The sequence below is a fragment of the Berghia stephanieae genome, chromosome 9 (genome assembly GCF_034508935.2).
Source record: "Berghia stephanieae isolate SIO BIC M18660-M18661 chromosome 9, UCSD_Bste_1.3, whole genome shotgun sequence".
Classification (NCBI taxonomy): Eukaryota; Metazoa; Mollusca; class Gastropoda; order Nudibranchia; family Aeolidiidae; genus Berghia; species Berghia stephanieae.
The window spans coordinates 32,266,306-32,287,961 of NC_088368.1; the positions used below are offsets into that span (position 1 = coordinate 32,266,306).

The window sequence follows — 21,656 nt, forward strand, 5'->3', positions numbered from 1 at the left end:
GCTTAACTGCTGGCCTATTAACTTCGCTGTGGTTGTGTGTGTCGTACCCGCTGCCTTCAGTAGTCGGTGAGAGAGGGATCTAGTAATGAATGACCTGAGTTTGATACGAATTTTTTCGGGTTCGTAGATAGCTCATACGGCAGAGTCACGCTCTAACCGGCCAGGCGGAGTTGTCGTACCAATAAGGTCGCGGGTTCAAACCCCACCAACCGCCGAAAAAAAAAGGAAAAAAAATTCTTCGCTATTGTCTTCTGGCACTTTTCTATTCACTTCATCTCTTGTTGTTAAAGACAGATACAGCAACTCATCAGATCAATGCATAAAAAGATGCTGTACTTGCGTTGCTCCCATAGGAGGACACACTCGATATCAATACATTCAAAGTGAGTCGACAATTTTTTTCCCCACATTTTACTCATGTGTTTTATCAATCGACCCATAATCAAAAAAAAAGATGTTTACACAATTTAGCTCGTCAATCAATTGCTATTCATTTAAAGACAGCCCGTTTTTAAGTGATTAAAATCAATTTTGAACCAATAACGAGGCTCTGAAAAGTAAACATATCCTAAAGGCGAAGAACGATAATCCAGTGGTGCCTTTTTAAATGTGGTCAGTGTATATATATATAGACCGTCTTGCGTATGTCTACGCATTCACCACTGACTTTTCACTTATTCCCTAATGTGCACGTAGATAATATTGGCGAAACTTTGAACTTTGCCTGAACTAATCAAACCAACATCAAGGACAGGTGAACACAACAATCGGAATCAAATAAATCGGAAATTTCAGTTTGATGTATATAAAAATGACTTTTATTTCAATAGAATCTTCAAACCTCACACTGTAGTGGCTGTTGATGTATGATGACGTCATAGGGATGAGGTGGAGAAGATGTGGTGAAGGCAGAGGGATTTGGAGTGGAGGTGGGGGGGGGGGGGGGGTTGGATGGACTGAGATTTTTTTAAGATTATTATTAATGCACGAAATATTTGACAATTAATATAACATTATTTCTCGCTTAATAGACATTACACAGACCTGCCAACTGTTACAAATGTTTCGTAATTTTACGAATTATTATTTCACTTTCACTGATTTATTTCAAAATCTAAATATTGAAATTAAATCAGCTTACGAAATTTCAACGCTTCGAAAACTTTCCTTTCTCTGTCTGCGATTGGGGTTTAGGATTGATGTCTTTTTTTTTACCTGAGCAAACTACCGAAAATATTCAATTTTCTGAATGTCCACGCGCAGAAAAAAATGAAATCTTTACTCTGTCTGATTATCCCATTATTTTCGCTTTTAACTGATGCTGATGTGAAACAAAAATGTTACACAAGCACCGTTTTTGTTTTGTTTTTTTTTTTTTTGGTTTTTTTTTTTTTTTTGTTTTGTTTTTTTTTTTAATATGACCGTACTTCGATTGACAGTTATGAAATATATTTCGAAATCTTTAGCTTGACAGGTGTGTGTACATTGTGAACATAAACAAATGAATTTATATCTTGTCACCGACAAAGAGAAAAATAATAATCGTCTTTCTGGTTTCTCGTTGGTTTGTATATTTTTGTTTAATTATAAAAAGCAACCAAGATTGTATTCGGCTTTGAATTGAACTTTATACAATGTAAACAAAAAGGCACATTTACAGGGTGTTTATTTAAATTTTTAAAAAGATAATTGTTAAAATAGCACACCTATTGAATGCGTTACGGTTCCAAAAAAAAAAAAAAGAAATATTTTATTTGTGCTACTTCGTACCAAAATAAAGAGTTGGGTTGTTTGATTGTTCTCTATCTCCTTCCGTCGTGCACAAACGAGTTTATTATTTACAAAAATACAAATGCATTACGAAATGCAATGTTAATATTTTAATACATATTTTAATAATAATAATAATTGTAATGATAATACTGCTAGTCAGTAACTACATATACCATATAGTTACTATTCCAACCAAAACAAAAACAAAACAAAACATATCAATGTACAGATGATATTCTAAGTTTGATATTAATTGACGATATTTACATACAATTATTGAAAAGATTTTTGAAAACAAGTCGTAAAGAACGCTAAGATAAATAATGGAATTGAAATAACGCTGAAGGCGAGAAGGGTCAAGAAGAAATTTTAAAAGATTGTTATTATTTACTTTCATGTTTAATTAATTTCTGGTTATAATTTCTCTATATTATTTTATTTTTTACTTTAATATTTCACTATTACTATTATTGATTAGGTCACACGAGAAGCCAATTTCTTCCACATCGGTAATATTTTAGTTTATTTATACAGAAGGGATAGAAAATAATAATATAAGTGATTGGATTGTGAAGGGGAGTAAATAGAGAGAGATACAAAGAGATAGGGAGAGAGATATTGATAGAAAGGTACAGAAAAAGATAAAGAGAGATTCATTCAAATTGAAAATAGTAATGTAAAGAATCGGACTAGCTACATGTTTTATGAAACAAACAATAAATAATTATATTTTTAAAATATAGATCGAAGTAAAATCATATTAAACTCAAACAACATCAAACTACTAAGGTTAGTTTATTATTCAAGTATGTAATATGTTTATAAAATAATTATAGTAAATTTGTAAAAGCAAATATTTCAAATAGATGAAATGATGTATCACAGCCTTTGTAGCTATTGTGAAATGCAAAATGCAAAATTCAAAGAAAATTAGAAAATATTTTGAAATCAATTTGTTTGATAATAAATCGATTTTTCAAAAACGTGAGAAAAGCGGGAATAAAAAACAACATATTTTAGATATCACAGACATTTGGAATGGTGCATTCTGGGTTTCGGATTATTATTTTTCAAAATGACAACATGGAACAAGAAACGAGAAAAAAAAAACACATTTAAAATACTTACGGTAATTATTATGTAATGGAAAGATAATACTTATAATACTGTTAATGATGATGCTGTTAAAGAAGCACGTGATTAGATCCAAGTTTATATCACAGGTAGATTGTTATAAAAGATAAATTTAAAAGAAAAAGATAATGCTTGAGAATAATAGTATTTTAGTAATGCTTTCTATCATATGTTATATTATAACAACTAATGCTGTATCGCGTAAACATGGCGCCTTTTTGTTTGTTTTTTAAATTTTAAATATTCAATCTAATTTATGATCTGGAGATTCAGACACTTGAAATACTGAAGTAGATGGATGATCATCTTCTGTCCCAGACAGCATTAATCATCCCATAAAAGTTAGTACTTACCGTTCTCTAAAGTCATAAGGCCAAAAAAATAATTCTAAAAAGACCAACTTTTTGTTCAATAAATCACAAGCGTCTTAAAAGTTATATTGAATATATGACCTTACAATATTGTGTTGTTGTTTGATGACGCAATCGCCACCGTGGCAAGCTTGACTAATGACATATTTAAAAAAATAATTGAATTATAATGTAATGGCTTCTAGCTTTGTAGAATGGAGATATGTGGTCATTTAGTTTTTTTTTTTTTTTTTTAATTGGAAAATTCACCTAATTTCTTATCTTCTTAGAAACTATATATATATATAATATATATATATATATATATATATATATATATATATATATATATATATATATATATATATATATATATATATAATGTTTTTCAATTTCATCAATATCAGTAAATTAAGAATTGGGAAAAATAATACGAAAAGCCATTGGCGTGACTAAAAAGGTTTCAAGTCATTCCATCTGGTATTAATCGGAAAGGTTATATTTGAAATGTCGTTTTGATTAATTTATCCCCCCCCCCCCCCCCCCCCCCCCGAGTAGATTACATAACATGTGAAACAAAATGACGAATGGGTCAAATTTGAATGAATGGTATTGATTTAAATCAATGACAAAGACATGAAACTGAAATTAATAAAGATGATTTAACACCATTTTGTGTAACTCAATTAATTGAATGGAAGGGTTTTAAAAGCTGAAGTAAATAATAATAATAATAATAATAATAATAATAATAATAATAATAATAATAATAATAATAATAATAATAATAATAATAATAATAATAATAATAATAACGCAATAACAAGTGTAATAATTTACACAGGAAATTCGATGGGTGATGGCAGGAATGTGTTTTAATGCTAGGTATTGTTTAAAATACCACACACAAGAAAATACCAAGAGAATAATAAGATAATAATGACTTAATTTCAATTAATGATAAATCAATTAATGCTATATGGTCGACTATCGAGGGAGTTACATTATAATCATCGCCTTTTCCTAAAAATGATCATTATTTTGTATGATATTCACGATACTTTTTGCGACACAAATTTTTATGTTTTCTCCTGATTATCGATATCAAAGACATTAAGGAAAGCTATTTTATATTATTTTATATTTTCATTATATGAAACAAATTTTACACAATTTTCTGGTGCAATCGCATTGAATAGGCTGATAAATCAGTAAATCTTTTCATAGTGGTTTAGCTCTTAATTAATTAAACATTCGTTGTAAATTGAGATTCACCAAAAAAAAATAATAATAATAAATAAATAAAGAGAATAAATGTAGATCTGATCAAAGTATACTGTAAATTATCTCTGGCAAGCAAGCAGAATGAAATAGGGAAAAATAATATCCCTGTAACTGACCAACAATGATGGGCGCGCGTATCAATGAGTTATATTTATATCAAAAGCATACCAAAAATCATTGGATTAGCAAAAATGTTTAAAGCTTCTACCAATGGAGAAACTAAACTATGGTAAAAAAAAATAATAATAATAATAAAATTACTAGATGTCTAGCGGCATAATAAAAATACAAAATTTTGTCACTGTCTACGCAAGTCATCTTGGCTATTTTTCATTCAACATGCCTTCAACTACTCTTTATGAAGTCATACATACATTCAGGAAATTGAATGGCAGATATTCATGCTTTTCACCAATAATAACTGTGGCACTTTTTTCAAACCTTCAAGGTCTTGGTGAAATTATTCGCTTACTTTTTGACTTTGTTTCTGATTTTATTTTATATACTTTATTTTAATTTGCTTTTTTAAATACCACAATTTGTGACCCATCGCCCCAAAACGGTATTAAGTTGACAAGGGTAGTAATCAGTGGAATAGTTGTAGTTTTTCTTTATCACATCGTCACCGAAATATTGGTATAAATGTCATTCATCCGCCTAAATAAAACATATCATAACAAAACATTTGATTTCAAATTATAATGTAATTGTGGCCAATCACCGCAACCGGTATTACTTTTGTCGAGGTGTACCAGATGCTGAAATGACAATTCGAAGTTAAAAAGATTTTTAAAAAATAAATACTGATGGAATCTTGGTTTTCTGCATTTTCAAATATTCATCATAATTTTGCCAACTGAATTCTGGTAATTTTAGTTATAGTATAATTGAGACTTTCAGCGTTTAATGAACACCAACTTAAAGTGGAGAGTCCCAATTTCATGAGTTTTCTGCGTTTTTTGTCGTAGATCTTAACTTGATACCGTTTTGGGAAACTAGGTCACACTTTTATTTATGTTTATGTTTGGTTTCAAAAGCAAAATTTTAATTGACATCAGATGACAATATATATACAAGGTACAGGATAATATCTCAAATTCAAATTCAAATCAATTGATGTTCATTCAGAAAGCGGTGCCCATACACCAGCGGTGATCTGATTTACTTCTGCGCATGCGGATGACGCTACTGTCGATATCGGCTGCGGCACTCTTGCTACGCTTGTCATCTCTCAACTTCCGCTCGGCAATTCGGAGCATGCCAATGTTTCTGCTGGTGGCAGTCAGTGATTGGAGAAGACCTTCGCCAGACTGAGTGAATGAAAAAAAATATATGGAAACGTATGATTATGATTAAGTATTCAGAATTTAAGTTTTAGTTTTGACGATGAAATTATGAAAAGATGATCCAGATTCTTGATACTATAGATTCTGAATTTATTGTCCTGTTACTAAGAAAAAATGAGGTAGAGAGTCAGAATTTTTGCACTCTAACTTTTGAAATTCCAAAACGCAAAATGTACATGAATCTTTCTGTTGAATAATCCCGCACAAATTGAGACTTTTTAATCATTTCTGAATGGCAGGGACTTTATTCAACCTTTTAATTGTTTGTCCGTTATTTGGCTGAAGCATAGGCTTGACAGTTCACCCTGTAGATTTATATATTACAAGATTACTTCCACATCAATGAGCTTGCAATGTTCTTTTTATTTCTTTGACAAAATGTAGTTAACTATTAAAACCAAAAGCACACATCTATTACAGAATTAAATTATTATGTTTTCATTTTAACTCATGGAATACGAGTACTTGATTATAATGTAGGGGTTGGGGATGAAGAGAAGGAACAAGAAGAGTAGGAAGAGGAGGAGGAGGAGGAGGAGGAGGAGGAGGAGGAGGTGGTGGTGGTATGGAAGAGAAAATTTGATTAGATTTTCTCCAGGCCTTACCTTAATAACCCCTTGTGTCTCAGGTAGTTGAGTACCAGGATGTCTTTGGAAGACTCGAACCATGGGTCTGTCCATTCGTTCTCTAGTTGTGATGTCGTGATACTGCATAGGACCCTTTGGAAAGGAAAGTGTAGAACATACATGATGATATGAGTGTTTTAAATTTGCAGCTACAGTGTTATTTTTTAAATTGTAGAATACAGTTTTGCTGGGTTTTTGTGTATTATTACTTTAAGGAAAGAGGAAGTATATACATACCAAAGTATATCCGAAAGCTCTCTCCGTGCCGTCATACCAGCGCTGAGCCCGGTGCAAGGAATGTCTGTTCTCTCCAATACCCAGATTCAAGTGTTGCTGTATAAAACGAATATAGGAAAAATAAGATAAATTAAAGCTAAGGAGATAAGAATAAGGTTGGGTTTTGTTTTTGTTTTTTTGTTGTTTTTTTTTGTTGTTTTTTTTTTGGTTGTTTTTTTTTTTAATTTTTTTTCTTTGGGAGAAGGGGGGGGGGCGGTATTTATTTATTTATCCATTTACATTCGTATGCTGCGGATGGTCTTCAACGTATGCTGGAAAGAGCACGTGTCAAATGAAGAGCTCTACGATGACCTCGCCCAGTGACTTCGAAGATACAACAGAGAAGACTGAGACTTGCGGGGCACTGCTGGAGACACAAGAAGGAGAAAGAACCAGAAACAGAGGCAGACAGAATACAACATACGTTGGCTGTCTGCTAGATGACACAGGAATGGACAACACCCAGAAGCTGCGTACACTCATGGAGGACAGAACTGAAAGGCGAAGACGTGTGGCTCATGTTGGGCGCCCCAAAGGGCGGCCTAAGTAAGTAAGTAATTTTAAAAAGTTATTTGATTACAAATTTATCTTTTTTTGTTTATTCATTTAACTACTTATTGAAAGGGTTAATTTAGAAGGTTTAGCAATGATTATATATTTAGGTTGCCTTGTGACATTATTAATTCCTTGTGGATGCAAAATTTAAACTTCAGAACAAAATCAAGACGATGTTTCTCGTAACACTACAATTCGTGAGGTTATTAAACCGCCGTGTAACTGAGTGCGTATCTGTGTGTGTGTGTGTGTGTGTGTGTGTGTGTGTGTGTGTGTGTTTGTTTGTTTGTTTGTTTGTTTTATTGGAGAGTGGGGTATTCTTGTTTGTTTTTAATTTTGTTTCCTTGTTTTCACTTTTCAAATTCATTTTACTTATTTGTTTTTAAAGGAGAAGGCAGTCCGTTGATTTCTCTATATTATGTATGTCTGTTATTATTTTTATCGTCACATAAATAGCGATATGCTCCACACACCTTGAGAGTGACTGTCTCGGCGACTTTTTGGGTGAGTCCGTCGTTGACAGACTTGTGTGCAGCCTCCTTGAGTCTGTCTACCCTATCGATGGTGGCACGGAGCTCTCTCCTTAAGTAAGCAGACCTGTTTCTGGTGTCAGTAGCGTCACTTAGCAACGTGTCAACTTCTGGAGTATAAGGGCCTAAGGGATCAGCCTTGCCGGCGCCCAGTCTGAAAGAAAGAATAAGATGTTAAGAAAATTGGACGATTTCCTTGGGAAAATGACGATTTCTCTTTTAACTATTTGTAACACGATCAACGGCCCATTACGATCAGTTCCTCTTAACAAAGTGGGGAAATCAAAACGTCGCGTTGATTATTATCGCTTAAAGGTTATGCTATCGCTTCCTCTCTCTCTCTCTCTCTCTCTCTCTCTCTCTCTCTCTCTCTCTCTCTCTCTCTCTCTCTCTCTCTCTCTCTCTCTCTTTCTTTCTTTCTTTCTTTCTCTCTCTCTTTCTTTCTCTCTCTCTCTTTCTTTCTCTCTCTCTCTTTCTTTATTTCTCTCTTTCTCTCTCTCACACACACACGCACACACACACACACGCGCGCGCGCGCGCGCACACACGCCTACAATCAAGACTGCCATTTTTCCGTGTAGTCATCCATTCATTTATCCCACTCTCAAATGTTTTTTCTTCAATCCAATGATTTACATACTCACTCCCAACTCCCCCCCCCCCCCCCCCCTTCCCACTCAACTCATAGCACTCTATACTCATAATCTTCCTCAATCCAACCAACCACATATTCATTTATCTTTCAATTATTTCATCGTCTATTCATCAATCTATCCATCCATCCAAACATTGATCATCTATTCTTTCATTTACCCATTCATTAATCTATTCGCTTCTATTTGATATAATTTTATTGTTTTATCATTATGATTTTATACTATACTTCAATATTTAACGTCTGTGAAACAATTCCAGGTTCTGGATTATAAAAGCATTTAAAAAAAATATTTATCTTCATTCATTTTTTTCATTCGTTCATCCATTCATTCCCAATTACCTTCCAGGATCCACCATCGACACCCTTCCATCGATTTGACTCCTGTTTGGCCTGGTCGTCAGAGAATCTTTCTCGGGACGAAGCACAGAAGAGAGGGCGTGGCACATCAAATCCAACACACGGCTCCGCTCCTGGAGACTGGCAAATGTCCTCTTCCGGATACTTTCCAAGCACTTTGAAGGGTAAAAAAGGATAAGTTTTAAGTCAAGTGTTTTTCATCACATAACTTCAGGTTATTTAAAAGGCGAAAGCACTCATATTCCAATCGTCTGAAGACTGCATGGTGTCAGGATGAACCAGACTCTGAAAATAAACTTTTGAGTTATATTTTTATGAAATTTTATCTGAATGTATATACCCCGTTGAGAAGAATGAATGTTGCGTCAAAAACGTTTTGGGTCTAAAAATTTTTTTGCCTAACAGCATTTCATTATAAAGTCATTTTTTAATTTACTTTTTTTTTCGAATCTAGTTCACCCCGACATCACACCTAGTCTAGGCGATGGGTCATATGGAACAGATCCATTAAAACCGTGCTGAATAGAAGCTTACGGTTTTCGTTTCTATATAAATAAATCGATAGCATTTACAAAATTGTGTGAATTCTGACTACATTAACCCAGTTTATCAGCTTGTAATGCCATCAACGAGACGACGAGTCCCTACCTAATGATAATTTCCATTCAGGATCAATGAAGTATATCTTATCTTATCTTATCTTATCTACCTGCAAGTGTTGTTGTACAGATCGGAGTTGAAACTCCAAAGTCTTTTTACAGTTGAGGAGATGAGCGCACTCTGCCTCTAGAAGATCGTCTGCACCGTCAGTTTCCTAGGGGAACAAAATAAAATTGAGAGAACTTTTAAAATAATTGTGCAAGAAAGTGGGGTGGGGGTAGGGATGAGTTGATGACTTTGATTTGTTTACTGGGTGGCTGTGGTGTACGGTGCAATCTTGGGCTGTAGCCAAGAAGTTCCTACACACTGTCTGTTCACCTAGGCTGTAGCCTTTGTTGACACTTTCAATAAAAATTACATCACAACACATTTTTAAAGTACCTACTTCCATGTAAAATTCACCTGCGGTGACAAATACAATTTTTTTAAAACCACATTCTTCTACAAGTATTTTTGCAATTATTTGTTTTTATTCGATGGACCGTTTATACATGGAATAGTTTGAAATTTATAACCAAAGACTTCAAAAGTGTAAATCATTTTCTTTAAAGATGTAATCGGCAGGGATCTATATAACTTAAAATATGAATTTAGTAAGTTTTTGATTGATAAATTATTTTTAATTGTTTATAATGTAAACGATAATCATAATTATGATCATATCTGAAGATTCTGACCTAACCTTTCTGTTTTTTCACAATGTATTTAAAGGCCTTTGACCTAAGCAACCCTTATTATGATGCTGTTATGTTGTGTTATGTTAATTTAATACATACACGGTGAGGACAAACAAAAGAAAGGTAAAAATGACTTGTCGTTAGAACAGTGTTCAATTAACCCTCTCCTTACCACCTGCATCAAAATCGTCACATTTGTTACGACACAATATACATTTTACTTATTCAGATTTCTTTTGTACATCACAAACTTTGAAGAATGATCTTTGTTTAATTAATAAGAAGATAAAGGTGTTTTGTAGAGAGCTTGTTTGAGTTTAAAAATTCGATGTTTGTGCTGGGTAAGCCTGCCATTTTGGGAAAATACTGAAAAGGATATCGGTAAGGAGAGGGTTAAACAAACCATGATCCTATTGGTTTAGTTAATTATTGAAGAACCCAATAGTCATTTTATTTTGATGCTTGTTGTCCTTTATCATGACATTGTTTTTTAGTCGTTTTTCTTTTTTTTTTTTTTTTTTTGTGTGTGTGTGTGTTTTTTTTTTTTTTGAGCATCGGGCTATGAGTTACCGAAGCCTACGGTTCAAGCTGGAAGTTAAGACACTTCGACCGAGAAGCGTTAGGAAAAAACGAATCTCTCACGTTTTCTTCACCTTATGAGATAGAGATGGCGTTAAATGTAGTTCTCTTGGTTTGAAGCGGTGTTGTTTTTATCAAAACTTTTACTCGCTGCATGCCACCCCATATGTATTAATAAAAATGAGCTGTTATGTCATCGGATTATTTTTTCTTCTTTTAATGTAAAGCATAAATTATGTCCAATAATATGGTGTTTGTTTACCGTTGATAAGTGCTAAATAAATACAAAATAGTTTTTTTTTCGTACACAACAAGTGTCAAACGCAATCTTCCTACTTCTCCACACCCCGCCCCATCGCCACAAATCAGTAGCGACTCCGACACCGTAGCAGTGACGACTGGGCCCGCTGAACGTTCACGGAATTTACCGATTAGGGCAAAATACTAATGATAAATGGGAAATCGATATTGCTATGAAATGATATGAAACGATTACAAAGGCATACTGGAACCGACAGGTTTAGTGGAGTGGCTAATCTACGTGTTAATCTCTAAGAAAACACAAGACGGTGTTAGTCGTGCTGGTCATGCTGGTATGGTAGTCGTGTAGGTAGTTGATACACGGCTCTGCTCTGACAAAACACATTCTTTTCTTTTTGACGAAAACGTATAGACTATAAATAAATATCGGTAAATTAATGCTATGAACACCCAGATTGTTACCAAAATAAAGTCTAAAATCTGAGATTTATTTGAATTTCTTTGAGGTCTCAGATTTCAGACTTTTTAAAAACAAGTTGGGGTAGTTGAAATGGATAGAATTTTTATGAAATAAAAATTTCCAGCCAAAATGAGAATGGTGCGCTTTGTCACTGTTCGGCAGCCCATTAATTTATTATTGATGTTCTGTCACTTAAAGAAATCAGGTATGTAGTATTTTATCAAGTATAGAGCAATAATACAAAAGAAATATGTAGGTCTTGGTGAACAATGTTCTCTCTCTCTCTCTCTCTCTCTCTCTCTCTCTCTCTTTCTCACACACACACACACACACACACACACACACACACACACACACACATTTTAAACTTTTGAAATCATTCCAATACTAAATGCAGAAAAAGACAAGGATAGATATCTAAACAGGATTTTAAAAAGTAATAATGATAATAATAACAATAATGATGATAGTAATGACATTGATGAGGGTGACGATAAAAGAGATAATAATTGTATGAAGACGAAGAAGAAGAAGAAGAAGAAGAAGAAGAAGAAGAAGAAGAAGAAGAAGAAGAAGAAGAAGAAGAAGAAGAAGAAGAAGAAGAAGAAGAAGAAGAAGAAGAAGAAGAAGAAGAAGACCAGCCTTTCACTTCCAATCTCCTCCCCTGTACTAGTATGCGAGGCTGGGAGGAAAAAAAAGGGGGGGGGGGGAGCAAATAAAGGAATGTTTTTCTCAACTACTGATCATATCCATAGAACAATAATAAGACATCAACCCTAATCAATGCTCTCTATATGTGTGTTTGAGTCATGTAATTTAATTACTGCCATACCATACTTGTAACAGAGGTAACTCAACTTCACCCCTTCCCTCAGCTAAAAAAAAACCATGGGCCTTCCATATTTTCTTGGCCAAGGTCGCTCGAACTGCGCGTCTCTAGATTGCTATGACCCTAATAGGAATAGACACCTTGATATCATGGATAACCATAAGGCTAGCATTGCCTAATATCTACAACATTGCTTATCGCATGCCTAAATTAAACATAGTTGAGATTTGTATTTGGCATAATAATTAGAAAACAGATTTCCCTCCCTAACCTAACAGTAGATAGGTGTTTCCATTCCAACACTCACCACTTTTCTGACAATAAGCCACTGCCATTAACGCCACTACCACATCATCTCATTCGTCGGTAGCGACGAATCATTCATTATGTTTTGTTGATTAAGGGGAACCCCGAAACGTCTATTTTATCTGTTTTCGTATATTAAATTGGAGGTTACATTCAATTTCACATTGTTATTTATTTCTTCGAACTTCGAGCAGCAACATTTACATAAACCAATAAAGCATTTTTAAAAAATTAAGCGTGACAAGTTAACTTAAGGTTTTGTATAATATTATTTTCGAATATGTTTGGTTTTACTTCGTACTGAAATATCGTCGTCATTTTTTCCGGTTTTTTAAAATTTATCTCTCGCAACCTGCATTATACTTCATAAAATGGAAAGTTGGTTCCTTGTGACTCTTTGGAGAAGGAGGAGAGGGGGGGGGGGGGTGAATCAAGTATTATAAATTGTAAAGCGCGATGAGCATGTTAAAATTCCTTTAGTTCGCGATTTTCCTCTTCATAAATCAGTTCATGTTGAACAAGACATCAATCTTGAGATTAGGGATTGGGATACACATGTCATGCCCCCCCCCCCCCCCCCCCCCCCCCCCAACGGTTTATCCAATAAATTGACTAATATTATTATGCTAATCGTTACCTACCGCCGGAAACCGATGTGATGTCGGGATAGTTGAGGTGCAAAAAAAAACAAAACAACTGAATTTAGATCTATAGCCAAAAATATGAAATTTGGGTTGATTTTATGTGTTTTATTGGGAATAGTGGCTATTGTTCCATGAAGTGACAACGCAAACAAAACGAAAAATTAAAACCTCATATTTTGTTAAATTTTAAATTGTGTATCGATTTTTGTCATATGGTTAATCATGTGTAATACCATTTTGAGACGACGGGTTACAATTTAGTGAGAAATTTATCTCTTGTAATTTGTCACCAAGTCATATGAACGTCTGAACCATTTGTAACTAAACGTGGCAAGACGTGTGTATGTGTGTGTGTGTGTGGGGGGGGGGGGGGGGGTTAGAGGAGGGAGTTGGAAGTTTGTCGTCTTTCTATATCCCGACAGGACTTGATTGTATTAAATACCAATATTTATATTTGGACACGGTCTAGTCCAGGGTATTGGGTTGGAATATAATATCATTATTGTAACTGTAGCAATGTGTAGACCTCTTTAAGTGGGAAACTGGATAATCGCAACAAGACTTTCTTAAAGCTGACAGAGCAATGAAAAAAATTGGTATTACACTTTTATTTTTTTTTACTTCATCACTAACCCAGTCTTGACACCTCTCTGTTGTCAAGCAAGAAAGAGCGAGACTAATGGCGGAAAGTGTGACAATTAGCATTTTGTTTTGTTTCTTTTAGTTTTGATTTTGTTTTTATCTTTGAAAAAAGGAAAAATTATTATTATCATTATTATTATTATTATTATTATTATCATCATCATCATCATCATCATCATCATCATCATCATCATCATCATCATCATCATCATCGTCATCATCATCTTGTCCTAGCTTAATTAGAAAAAGGCTAGTAATATTAAAATCAAACCACAAATAAATACTTAAAGTTTCCATAATACTAATAATATCATTTGAATCCGAAGAGTGAATCTCCTGCAAATCGGCAAAGTCTCCACGAATCACGATGACTAGAAGGTGCCCGATTACGCGGTGAAATCATTTCCAAACTGCGACAGTATCAATTATCAGTTACAACCGACTTGATCCATGTTTAAAGGACGCGTAGGTATGTCGTGTTCCGATTTCTGGCCCGGAGATCATTGACTCATGGACTATCGAATACCAATGGGATCGAGACTGTATGTAGTATTGAGTGCACGAGTCAATAGCAATAAGGGGTTGGTGATAAGGGTTAGGGGTAAAATTATATTCTGCCACACTCTTAAGAAAAACACCTATTCATAATTTGATCATAAAAACATTTAATTCATACCATCATCATCATCATCATCATCATCATCATCATCATCATCATCATCATCATCATCATCATCATCATCATCATCCATTGTGGCGTATACTCTTGAGCACGTTGCCTGTCAGCTGTCTCCACGTATCACGATCCTCTGTGTCGCTTTTAAAATCACTTTTGGCCATTCTTAGGTTATTTACATTTGTCATTCTCTGTCTTCATCTGGCTCTCTTTCCTTCGATCATCCTAGATATTACCAACTTTTCTATTCCGTCTCTTCTCCACAATTGTCCCAGAACCCGTAACTGCCTCTTTCTGACGGTATCGATCAACAGTCTTCCCTTTCTCACCTTCGCCAACAGCTCCTCGTTCGTATACTAGTCAGTGCATGATAACCTCAACGTTCTTCTATACATCCACATCTCAAATGGCTCTAACCTCCTGGTACCTACATTCTTTGTCAAGCGTCGATTTAAATCGATTTAAATGACCCACAACTTGTATAAAATGTATAAAATGTATAAACCCGAGACTTCAAAGAGTCTCCAATATCGTTTCAAAAATGTCTCGAATTGAGGGTCATCTTAATTAATAGATATCAAATGACGTGAACAAAAACCATACCCAAAAGTGAAAAGGTGGTTTGTCAGTGCTTGACAGAACAGAGGTTTCACTAATATGTAACTCAAGTTACAGTTTAGAACCAACAATAAACTGACCAAAGATATAATGCCGGTAAAGTAGTAAATCGAGATGTTGTAGCAGCTTCAAATGCAATGAGAATGTTCATGAAAAACAAATAACATTAAGCTTTCATTCACCGTATTATCCAATAAGCGTGGTCAAAGTCGAAGCGATTTACAAAGGATCTCAAGTCATCAGCAACATTGAATATGTAGGGCGAGGCCGCCAGGTTTTAAGGCGCTAGTATAATTTATTCTCTATGAATATAAGACAATTACCAGCCAGATACCCATTTCACACGTCATGAGTATGGTGAGAAAGAAAGAGAAAGGATAAATTTAAAAAAGAAAGATATATATATATTATATATATATATATATATATATATATATATATATAGAGAGAGAGAGAGAGAGAGAGAGAGAGAGAGAGAGAGAGAGAGAGTAATCATTTCCAAGGTCTGATCTAATCAATTCCACCCCCCCCCCCCCCCCCCCCCCCCCACACACACACACACACAAACACCCGCTCCTCCTTAAACACGTTTTCCAGTAATTACTTTTTAACCCTTCTTCCCCTACCAACCTTAAAAATAAATAAGGTGCTTCGAACGATAGAACATATCGTATCCCAACTACATTGGAGTAAAAAACCCACAGGACAAGTCGTCGATAGCTTTAAGCACTATTATTATAAATATTATATGTCTTGTAACAACTGGGTAAGTGTTTTATATATATATATATTATAATTTATATATAACATTGGACGAGAGCCAAGCATTTCCAAATATTTCATGTTAGTCTACGATTAACACCAGAGTCCCTATAGATAGTATGCGCTTGGCTAAGAAGTTCACAACATTGCCATCCGGAAGTATAACGGACCAACACACAAAACTATGTGTAACTATGAACTTTTATAATCTGGATAATACAGTTAAGTGAGAAATACTCACAAACGTGTATGGCAAAAACCAATAACAAAGACCAGAGTGACGTCAACTTCCTTCTATCTATAGCTCAGTTGGTTGAGCACTCGCCTCACAAGCAGAGGAGACAATGTCGTTTCTAGATGCAGTCGAGATCCTTTTTTTTTTTTCTTTTCTTCCTCACCTATAGTTCCACCCAGCAGTGATTGAATAACTGGGTATGTTAGATCTGGTAGAAAGTATTTTGTGATAGAATAGCATCCGGTCTATGTGTGTGTGATGGGGGGGGGGGGGGGGGGGGAGGAGGAGGAGTAAGCATTAATGTCGGCTTGACGTTTCAGAAACCGGGTTAAACCCCGGCTAAGAGAATGTTATATTATTTTTTTCTTCTACGCGTAATCTTTCCAGTCACAAAATGTCTAAAATAAAAACAGATAGTATTTTGGTTTATCTTGTTTTGTTCTTTCTTTGGGGGGGGGGGGGGGGGGGGGGATAATCATATATATATATATATATATATATATATATATATATATATATATATATATGTCTGTGTGTGTGTGTGTTTGTGTGTTATGTGTGTGTGTGTTTAAAATACCAACAAAAAATAATAAATTTAAACACTTTATTTTACTCTCGAATGCTACGTGTGAACTGTTACATTGTCCTCTGGTGTTTTGTAGATCGAGTTAAAGGAATTGGAAGAATATTTGAGATCGATACGATATGAACAACAATAATATCGTATAGTTATCAATCCGCACCGATCGATCCCGTCACCAAATTGATTTGTTTTCTGATTACCATTAAATGCCTCATGACAGTTGCAGTGAAATAAATAATGAATTTTGTCGTTTGATCCACGCATGAGCGAACAGGACAGGAAACTACCTCTGTTAACTTTGGACAACAAAATAAACATATTGTTATATTGAAATTCTGTTCATTATTGAAGAATGTCGCCCTTATTGATTTTATTTTAATATTCACTCTTTCACTATTTCACTCTTCCGAGATTGCCGAGTGGATAAGGCAGGAGCGTGGCTACATTGGTTGATTTGGTGGCTGGCACCGCATCCAAAAATGGATTACAGCATTTTTAAAAACCCCGAGAAATGGTATACACCGCCTCTTACTTATTTGAGTAAGTCTTTTCTTTAGATTTTTTCCCTTTCTTTTTTATTTACAAATACAGCATGTTTTATGTCATTTTCTTCCGATTCTGGCACCACATTAAACTGTAAGCATGCCACGCCACTGGGATGAGGCATTTTTACTTGTACCGGGGCGTATCCGGAGAGTCCGGATTCAAGCCCCGCTGTCGGTGTATGTGCGGCTATTGTCGTCTAGTGGTATGACACTCGCTTTCGGATCGGAAGGTGGTCCCGAGTTCGAGCCTCGCTCGGCGCATAGGTGAGTCCTTGGAAAAGGCTCTTTACTCACATTCTCTCACCGTACTCAGGTGTAAAATGAGTACCTGGCCGTTAACAGCGTTGTCTCTGTCGGAAAAAAACTGTAATATCGCCGAACATGCGTCATGTCTCGTTCTACATGTTACATGTTGCTGTTGGTCAGGGACCCCTTTGTAAAGCGCTTTGAGCACATTAAGTGGATAATGCGCTATGTAAAAGCTCAAAGCTCAAGTATAGGTTTATTTAGTCACTGGTTGCTCACACTGCGACGCTGCACTGCGGTTGTCACCTCCGTTATATCGGTCTTTTCTCGAGCAAATCCCTATTAAAAGTATCTTCCTTGGTGATGAATTAATGGAATTGTTTTGGTTTGTTTTGCTTTTTTTCTTTCAAACAATGTGATGTATAAATCATTTTAAAGTAATGATAATGACGTTTGGAAAACAAATAAATAAACAACGAAAAACGATTGATTAGCAAGGATTCGAGAAATGAATAATACGAAAAATAATACATTCTTGAAAAAATCGTTAAAATTATAATGATAGGCTAATATAAATAAAAATGTAAATATTAATTTTAAAAAGTCTCTTTATTCATCTCCAAGGGAAATATGCCTTTAGGGTCTCTTCCCAGTGAAGACTGGGATAACCCGCAGTGCAGCGCCGCAAGGCAAGGTGAGCTAGGATGAGGTAACTTGCTCAAGGCATCACAACGCGACGGGGTGAACCTGATGCTCAAAATTCAACTCCATCCTACTTTCTCTCTCATTCTTTTCTCACCTCTCCCCTCTCTCCTCTCTCTCCCCCTCCTCTCTCTCTCTCTTCCTCTCTCTTCACTCGTGGGTACCCCTCCCTCTACTCTCCTCACCTCTCTATCTCTCTCTCATCTCTCCCCATCTGTGTGTGTGTCACCCTCACACCCTCTATCTCAATTCCTCACTCTCCCCTCTTCTCTCTCTCTCCTCTCTCTCTCTCTCTCTCTCTCTCTCTCTCTCTCTCTCTCTCTCTCTCTCTCCCCTCTGTGTGTGTGTCACCCTCCCCCCTCTATCTCTCCTCACCCTCTCTCTCTCTCTCTCTCTCTCTCTCTCCCTCTGTGTGTGTGTCACCCTCCCCCCTCTATCTCTCTCACCCTCTCTCTCTCTCTCTCTCTCTCCTCCCCTCTGTGTGTGTCCCCTCCCCCCTCTATCTTCCTCACCCTCTCTCTCTGCTCTCTCTCTCTCTCTCTCTCCCCCTCTGTGGTGGTCACCCCTCCCCCCTCTATCTCTCCTCACCCTCTCTCTCTCTCTCTCTCTCTCTCTCTCTCTCTCTCCCCTCTGTGTGTGTGTCACCCCTCCCCCCCTCTATCTCTCCTCACCCTCTCTCTCTCCTCTCTCTCTCTCTCCCCCCTCTGTGTGTGTGTCACCCTCCCCCCTCTATCTCTCCTCACCCTCTCTCTCTCTCTCTCTCTCTCTCTCTCTCTCCCCCTCTGTGTGTGTGTCACCCCCCCCCCCTCTATCTCTCCTCACCCTCTCTCTCTCTCTCTCTCTCTCTCTCTCTCTCTCTCCCCCTCTGTGTGTGTGTCACCCCTCCCCCCCTCTATCTCTCCTCACCCTCTCTCTCTCTCTCTCTCTCTCTCCCCCTCTGTGTGTGTGTCACCCCTCCCCCCCTCTATCTCTCCTCACCCTCTCTCTCTCTCTCTCTCCTCTCCCCCCCCTCTGTGTGTGTGTCACCCCTCCCCCCTCTATCTCTCCTCACCCTCTCTCTCTCTCTCATCATCATCATCATCATCATTTCGCCGTTTCTCAACATCTCTCCACATACAAAACATAGAAATCATAAACTTTCCCAATTCATCAATCACAACACTCCATTAACTGCAGTCGTGTTCCTCTCTCGCCACCAGGAAGTCGGGGTAAGCCCTTAGAGCCAATTAAGGATTAGCGATACATCTATATCGATCTATTGATCTCACCGATTGGCAATTCAACCGTGTCGGCCAGACAAACGCCTCAACAATGGAACCTTCTGGTTTGTTGGAAAGTTTTTCCACGGTTGATTGCTAGTCAATTAAAAGAGCGTTTTAGTCACAGCTAAAGTCGATGGATGATGATTTTTTGTCGTTGTAATGGACAGTGAGAGGTAGTTGTTGGCTGAAATGTATGTCTGGGTGTGTGTGTGTGTGTGTGTGTGTGTGTGTGTGTCTATGTGTGTGTGAGTGTGCGTGTGCGTATGGGGTGGGGGGTTATAGGTAGATAGATATATAGATAGATAGATAGAGAGAGAGAGAGAGAGAGAGAAAGAGATAGATAGATTAATAGATGTGTGTATGTATGTATGTATGTATGTATGTATGTATGTATGTATGTATGTATGTATGTATGTATGTATGTATGTATGTATGTATGTATGTATGTATGTATGTATGTATGTATGTATGTATGTATGTATGTATGTATGTATGTATGTATGTATGTATGTATGTATGTATGTATGTATGTATGTTATGATATGTATGTATGATTTTGTATGTATGTATGTATGTATGTATGTTATGTTGTATGTATGTATGTATGTATGTATGTAGTATGTATGTATGTATGTATGTATGTATGTATGTATGTATGTATGTACGTATGTATCTATGTATGTGGGTATGTATGTGTGTATGTATGTATGTATGTATCTTTGGCGCTGGCTTCCGGCGACAACAGACGTGTTGTGAATATTTACCTATTTTCTACACATATTTTTATTCATTTATCATTCAATCGTCGGAATTTAAGCCTAATTTTTATTCAAAATGGATGTGAAGTATATATTGTTTCTGATTTTTATATTTATTAGTATATTTATAAGCATAAATGGTGTTTTAGCCTGTGATTTTACTGCCAAAATAAGCCTATCGATAACTTATACTCCAGAGACTCTCCGATCCCTCCAACCCGTGTCACCCCCACCACCCACTATTGACACATCGTTTATTAAAGTAAGAAAGAGGGGGAGAAAAGGAGGAATAAAAACAAAATTTAACCGACGGCCTTTTCGTCCATTTTTACCCTGTGTAGTGACAGGTAATGTAAGATCACTGAAAAAAAAAATTGATGAACTGTTTTCACTGTGTCGTTTTAATAGTGACTATCGTCAAGTCTCCATAATAGCGTTAACAGAGACTTGGCTATCTCCTCACATACCATCATCATGTTTTAATATTGAACAATATTCACTATTTCGAGGAGATCGGACTAATGTAAATAAACGAACTGGGGGTGGGGTGTGCACATATATTAACAACAAATGGTGCCACCCCAATAACTGTCAGATAAAGAAAATGTATTGTGACGATTATATTGAATTTATTACTGTTTCGTCACGACCATATTACTACCCCGGGAATATACTCATGTCATCATCATCAACGTCTACATTCCACCATCATCAGACAACACCACAGCGAAAAATATTTTGAGGAAAGAAATACAGGACATTCAAATTAAGTCACCCGATGCCGTATTGATGGTCACTGGCGATTTTAACCAATGTAACGATTTTACTCTCCCGGGACTTCATCAATACGTGGACTGCGAGACAAGGGACAAAAAAACATTAGATTTATTCCTGTGTAATATTAAAAATAGTTATAAATGTTTACCCGTGCCCCATTAGGTTTATCTGACCACTGCATGCTCTTGCTACTCCCCACCTACCGCCCTGTTTTTAAACGTGTAAAACCAGTAAAGAAAAGTGTACAGATCTGGAACGGAAGTGTGTGTGAAGATTTGCGTGGTTGTTTTGAATGCACTGACTGGAATGTTTTTATCGAATCATGTGATAGTGTGGATGAGCTGAATGACTGTGTGAGTGAGTATTTAAAATTCTGTGAACAGCTAGTGTCTTGTAAAAAAAGAAATAAAATATTATCCTAACAACAAGCCTTGGATAACAAAAGATCTAAAACTTTTATTGAACCAAAAGAAAACTCTCTATACTAGTGGAAACAAAAAAGATCTGAAAACAAAACAAAAAGAGATAAAGAGGGTAATATCTAG

General features: G+C 36.0%; 1 protein-coding gene across 1 annotated transcript in view; it reads right to left on the reverse strand.

Annotated features, from left to right (window-relative positions):
- Positions 1 to 5,047: 5,047 nt before the first annotated feature.
- Positions 5,048 to 21,656, reverse strand: part of LOC144980057 (tektin-like protein 1) — a 23,340-nt gene continuing 6,731 nt past the window's right edge. The window contains exons 2-7 of the mRNA XM_078927538.1: positions 9,599 to 9,703; positions 8,872 to 9,044; positions 7,818 to 8,028; positions 6,751 to 6,846; positions 6,493 to 6,606; positions 5,048 to 5,851 (exon numbers count right to left, since the gene is read on the reverse strand). Of these exons, the coding sequence (XP_078783664.1) occupies positions 5,666 to 5,851; positions 6,493 to 6,606; positions 6,751 to 6,846; positions 7,818 to 8,028; positions 8,872 to 9,044; positions 9,599 to 9,703 (885 nt within the window). The 3' untranslated portion in view covers positions 5,048 to 5,665. The remainder of the gene's footprint in view (positions 5,852 to 6,492; positions 6,607 to 6,750; positions 6,847 to 7,817; positions 8,029 to 8,871; positions 9,045 to 9,598; positions 9,704 to 21,656) is intronic.